This window comes from Zea mays, chromosome 4 (assembly GCF_902167145.1).
Source record: "Zea mays cultivar B73 chromosome 4, Zm-B73-REFERENCE-NAM-5.0, whole genome shotgun sequence".
In the NCBI taxonomy this organism is placed as follows: Eukaryota; Viridiplantae; Streptophyta; class Magnoliopsida; order Poales; family Poaceae; genus Zea; species Zea mays.
Window position 1 is genome coordinate 119,058,328 of NC_050099.1, and position 6,698 is coordinate 119,065,025.

Sequence of the window (6,698 nt, forward strand, 5' to 3'; positions counted from 1 at the left end):
TAGAATATATAACCCCTTGCCTCAGATCCAATGTAGAGTTCGTGCGATTCACCATTCGAAATAAGTCCGCGCTAGCATCCCCTGTCGAACACAAATCTTATTGTACCCTGGTTTTCGAAGATTTTCTCTCTATCTATCAAAAATATAAAATAAAATGTATCAAAATATAAAATAGAATATTTAGAGAGTAGCTTATAAGTCGGACACTGTTAGGAGGTGTTTGGTTTATATGGATTAATTTTTAGTCTCTCCATTTTATTCTATTTTAGTCCCTAAATTACAAAATTCTCGTATTTAATAATTTATAGACTAAAATCAAATAAGATGGATTGACTAAAAATTAGTCAAGAAACCAAACTACCTCTTAGAGACGTCGGATAGTAGTATTCTTCCCCAGTTTTTTTATCCTCTGGTAGCGCCGATGTCTACGTTAATCCAGTGGAAACTGCTGTAGTGGGCCGGCCGATCTTGCTGATGGGGGACGGTCCAATGACACGAGGGAGCAGTTGTAGACTACTAGTAATATCATTAAGGTAGCATTTAATTCACATATCGGTAATGTAATAGGTAACCAATAACATTAATTTATGTTTACTTAAATCCAACCGTTATCGATACCATACTACAAAATGGATATCGCCCTATTCAAATTTGTTACCATCGGTATTCGAGTGTGAATCGTTACTATTACTATTTACGTTACATTTCGCGAACCAGTTACTATTACTATTTATGTTACATTTCGCGAACCAAACGGTACCTAACTTAAAAACGAAAAAATACCGCACTCAAACCATTGAACGCATAAGACCAGTCTTTGGATCAGTAACTCCGTCGAAATGGGTATCGAAAAAAAAGAGAGTTTGTCTAGCTCTACAATTAGGAATGATTACAACATTTCTCTGAGATAACCCGATCTATTTATTCTCGCCTGTACTCAGGTAACTCAACTAATTCTCCTGTCAAATCACTGAACCTCGGCCCCCGGCGGCAGCCTAGAAGAATTTGTCGTAGTCTTGAGTGGGCTGCCCCCACACGTCCATGAAACCTGAAACCACATGAACAAAGACATCGTTTTAGCTTTTGAAATTAACTTACCTACCTAGGTATCAATATATACCGTCCAGGAAACTCTTTTCGAGTACAGCACAACGCAAAACAATAGTGGGAAACAGGGGGGGATCCGAGCACACATGTTGCTACTACTACGCAAAACATTCACTAGCATCTCAATGTTGTCTCAACACATTCATGTTTTTACTACTCTCTCTCCGTTTTTTTTATTTGTCGCGTTTTAGTTCAAAAATGAACTAGCGGACGACAAATATTCGAGAACGGAGATAGATTATCTAATAAGACCGCGAGATCCTTTTACTATTCCATTGTACTTGCAAAATATATTTGACTAGCAGTATGAGCAAAGCCAGCACGGAACACGAAAGTAGGAACACGCAGGGCCAGCAGTTGCAGCAATCTAGTTTGGAAGTTGCACAGGAAAGGTGTAGTGTAGTAAAATCGATCTCTATGTAGGTCCGTATGCCTCAAGCAAATGGGAACCCAAGGTAATACACAACATAGTAATGTGGCTTCTGCACTGGGGCAAGGTATGTCAACGCCAGTGGAAGGTGTGTGAAGGCTGTACCAGCTAGGCTTCAGAGTGCAAGACGATGAGGATCTCATCTCATGTCATCGTAGTTGAGGGTGTTTGCTTCATGTACAGGAAAGTTGCTTAGATGAAATTAGTGACCCAAGAAATCATCCATCCGGTCCAAATTTCTAGGTTCATGGGACATAAGTATCAACCCTAACCAAAATGTGTTATTCGAAGTTCCACAATCTATGAAATGCAAGGATGACTAAGGGCCAAACAGTGATTTTAAGTTCATTATCACTCTAGCCTGAGTGCATGAGATAACCCTTTGCACTGTACCGACTAACTTGCTGGCTAATGAGTAATGACTGCATCATGTATTTGAAATTGTCATGAAACCTAAGATTCTTTCAGGGTCAAATTTTTTATCAATTTATAAATTCACTGGAGGTGCAGCTACTATCGTTATTTGGCAGTATCATTTCCAAATAGGTCAACAGAAATATGGTGAACGACATGTAAGTGAAGTTATAAATCAATGTCTTGTTCCATTCCTAATAAAACAAAAGAGGTTGCATCCAGTGTGTCTGATGAGTACGGTCAATACAGGTCATACCAGCTATTCTCGCATGAAGCAAACCAGAAGAGGAAAGGCCACTTAATGTTGGGACGAAGGCGAACACGTCCCCCTCGCTCAAACTCCCCACACCAGCATATTCAAGACCGAAGACCGCGAAGGCCCTGAAGGTCGAGCCGCACAAGTGAAGTGCCCAAGGTCAACGCCACCGCGAAGACTCAGGCACTATTTTCGCCCCAGCAAACCGGAGCAAAGACCATTGAAGACTTCGGAGCTCGGACAATCAAGACCACGAAGACCATACGTCGCAATATTCCACATTGTATAGACCGGCCCATGCTGCAGGGTCTCGCCCGTAGGCCGCCGTGCCGGCAGGGTTAATAGAGGGATGGCCCATGTCTGTAACTGATTACGCTGTAATGACCTGCTATAACCCCCTAGGGGGGAATATTCCGGGGATAAAGTAGGTAACTAAGGGTCTAATTGTCTTTAGCAAGGCAGGGTATACCCTCGGTTACCTATAAATACCCCCGCACTGTGCCATTGCGGGGACGAAAAAAAACATTGTTGCTCAAGTGAATTACATCTACTCGCATCAAACCGCTTTCCACTCTCCCACCGTTTGAGCTTGCCAGATTGAGTTTGCAAGTTCCAACACTTAAAACACATTTTTGTCAACAAAGGACAAGAAACCACATTTGCCCCACTAAAAGGAAAGGCCATCTAAAACACAACTGCACATTTAACCTTTGAAACACGATCCAATGATAGGTGCCATCAACACTGATAAGTGATTTTGGAATAAAATAAATTCAGAGCTGTTGATCTATCTGTGTCTATATTCATATAACATTGAGACTGCAAATTTCTTAAGTATGCATCTCAAACTGGGAGTACACAGAAAACAGACAAGTGGGCATTGAGACCTAAAGCAGGAACATATTAGACATAGTATATTAAGGGAACAGAAGAAAATCGTCAACTTACCAATATCAGAGAGGGACCCATATATTGGATCATCCATGACAGCAATGCCCTGAAAGAAGGGGAAATCATATACATGAATATGATATTCAAGAAAGAAACAGTAATTATTTCCTGGAACTTCACTAATTGCCTGCAAGTAGAAAAAAATACATAAAAGCACCAAGCAGCCTCCCGTCCTCACCTCAGAGTCGTTGGCACCTATTCCAGCATGAAGATCTGATTGCATTGATGGGTAGCATGGTATATCAGAACCAAGAAAATCAGAAAATGCAAGGCTGTATCCATCTTGAATACCAGGAAGAATATCCGTATGTATTCCATGGCCGGGGTCCATCATGCTATCCATGCTAGAGCACATCATCTCATTCCTGGTTGAATCAAAAATTTTAACTTTTAGCAGAAATATCATGACACTGAAAACAAACAATATATTGGCGTGCTAACGAAATAAACACTGTCATGAACCATATCTCACTGGTCTCTTGACACACAGGGAAAAGGCCAGAGACGCATACAGGACTATCAGGAATTCCTATATGATGCCAAAAAAAAAATTCACTACAAAAACTTCAGCATAGAGTAGGAAATAATTGGAGTCAAAGAAACTTACTTTGACTTTGACAAATCAAATCCATCAACTTCAACTGGTGTGCCACATTCTATATCAATTACTTGAACATCCTTATTATCTAATGGAATCTGGCATAAATCATATGTATGACTGGCATTGGCGCCTGTAAAAGTTTCAGGACCTTCTTGCTGTTTATTATTTGACTCTGCAGAAGATCCAGCTGCAGATGGCTGGACCAACGCTGGACAATTGTGTACAGCGGCAACCTCTGTACCACGAACTAGGTCAAGATCGGATAGATTTAGTGAGCTAGATTGATCCAGCTTTCCCTTTTCCATTTCTATTACAGTTTCAGCACCAACATCATGACCAATTATTTTCCTTTGATCGGGCAACTCAATCAGGTCCACATCTTGTGGCAGCATATCGATATCACCGATCTTTGTTCCTTCCTTAAATTGTAACTTCAAGTTATTCTCATAAGATATTGTCCGAGTTAAGCCAGTTTCCTCAATCAAGCTGACCTTGTGAAAAGCTGTTGTTGGTAGCAATTTGGTTTCTTCAATCAAGCTATCCCTGTGATTAGCAGTCAACGGAGATAAATCAGCTTCTTGCATGAAGCCATCCTCTTGCGTCAAGCTATCCTTGTGAGAAGCTGCAAATGGAGATAAGGTGGTTTCCTGCATCAAGCTCTTCTTGAGGGCATCTGTTAACGGAGATAAGTTAGTTTCTTCCTTATATTGCTGGACAACCACATGTGGTTGTGCATCAACCTTCTCTTCTACCATGTTTCCAGTCCCAACTGGTATTCCATTTTCTTGAAGAAGCATCGACTCTTTTGGTTCAGCACAGACATCACCAGAGCTAGTGTTTTCATGGCAAATTTTATCTTCTCTGTTTTCTGACGCGACGTTAGTCAAAGATCTCTCAGCAGAATCACCGATTACCATCTGTGAAGCTTGACAAGAAGAAACTAGATCAACTGTTTCAACAACTGCAGTTTCTCCTGGGATACATGCTGCATTTCTGTGTGCACGCACTGACCTGGGCCTTGTTGGGGTTCTTGTGAAGTTACAATAGTCAATCAAACTATCCTTACCAACATGCATCTCAACTTCCATATTTGTCTCACCATCAGAAGTGTTGTGATCCAAAGTAGCCTCATCCATAACTTTTTTTTCATTTCCAGCTTCCTCATCAGGAACCTCATCTTCAATCTTACCATATGGTAACTGTTTGGGATCTGACTCTGTAACAACACGACAAGAAGCATGATTTACATCGGTGTCTATCCCTTGCTTAACCACCTCAGTTTCTGAATTTTGCGTCCCACTGTCATCCTCCACCTCACCTTCCTCAGTCTCCTCCAGCACCTTTGATGCATCATTAGCATCCTTACTAGTATCTTTGACAGAGCTCATAATCTTCGATGTTGTATCCTCCATGCATAACCCTGCTACAGCCTTCGCTGTCAATGGTGTCCCCTCCCTCACTGCCTCTGTAACACTAGTACTCGCCTCATCATTCCCCCGATTGCCGCGGCGCTCTCTCTGAAACCCAGGTGCCCCATCTTCATCCCCATCCTCCTCGTAGTGCCGACCGTTCGGAAATGGCCTTCCTCTCTCCTCCCTGTCTCTCCCTGAGTCCAGATACCCCCTCCTGTACTCCCCATACTTCCTCTTCCCTCTTCCATTGTAGCTGCCACGGCTGCAATCATCTCTGCTACTAGTGCTGCTACTAGTGCCATTGGCTCGCCTAGGCCAGCCGTTAGGGTTACTGTTGTATTCATCTTCGTACCTCCTCCGGCCATAAAACCCGGGGGGTTCCTGCTGCTGTGGTAGCTGCGGGGGCGGAGGAAGAGGATGAGCAAGCCACGTGCCAGAGATGCCGGCGCCACGCTGGAGGGCGGCTGGCGGGAGCACGCCCTGGGCAACCAGATACTCGGCAGCGAGGCGACCGGCCTCCATAAGCACCTCGTACTTGCGCTCTAGCGGCGGCGGCGGCGGCGCCGGCGGAAACGGCGGAGGAGGAGGAGGAGCGTAGTACGGCTGCTTGTGGCCGCGAGGATACCCACCACGGCCGAACGGCGGCGGCGGCGGCAAGCGGCTACGGTGGTTGTACTGCATCGCAAAGGTCACAGCTTTGTCCACGGAAACCACGAGAAATTCGTCAGGAATTCTGAGGCAAAGACCAAAAAGAAAAGGTGTTACGATTTCTGCAACTTATCTCGCGGCGGGGAATCAGAAACCCTAGGGCAAGAACTCACAAGTCACGATTCACCGGACACTCTTGCCATCGTATTGGATAAATCCACCAAATGGAGGCCGGAATTACCACTGGCTAAGTCAGTTCTTGTTTCTTTCTACCTGATTCTACCCTCTGTTCTTGGTCCGATACTCCGATCGATGCAGGGGAAGGGAAAGGATTACTGAAAAAATGGAAGAATTTTACTAGATTAAAAGAACGCGACGATGCACCTATTTCTGCTGGGGAATTCTAATTTCCACGGGCAAGAATTTGCTGATTGGTTTAATCCAAGGAGTTAATAAAAAGGAAGAGGAAATTAATGGTCGCTGCTTTTGGTGGGTCGGAGTATCAGTTTTGGATGGGCGCGTGAATGTGCACGTGGATCCAATTCCTCTATCTGCTGCTTGGGTCGGGACTCGGGAGTATGGAGAAGGACTGGTGGGTCCCGGATGTCATTTGCTAAGGCCGGACGGTTCGGAAGTTGTTGTTTGAAAGCAGCTGTTTGATATAGCGCATCAATATAGATGGTAATAGTAACTCGATATTTGATGGGTAAAAACTCTATTAAAACATATATTTAACAAATTTTATGTCTATAGGTATTTTATTAGATACTTTATTATATACATTAGATATGGTGGCTATGAGTATTTTCTCTCTTCACACGTGAATCCACTAACACATGTCATGTGTGTCTAGATTATTAGAAATATTCCATATAAAAT

General features: G+C 43.3%; 1 protein-coding gene across 1 annotated transcript; it reads right to left on the reverse strand.

The window, feature by feature from the left end:
• Positions 1–817: 817 nt before the first annotated feature.
• On the reverse strand, positions 818–6,358 carry LOC100279916 (uncharacterized). The gene is given in 5 exon segments (NM_001152868.1): positions 818–1,048; positions 3,156–3,204; positions 3,337–3,523; positions 3,766–5,904; positions 5,993–6,358. Coding segments are annotated over 4 exon segments (2,376 nt in total). The 5' UTR covers positions 5,853–5,904; positions 5,993–6,358; the 3' UTR covers positions 818–995.
• Positions 6,359–6,698: the final 340 nt, after the last annotated feature.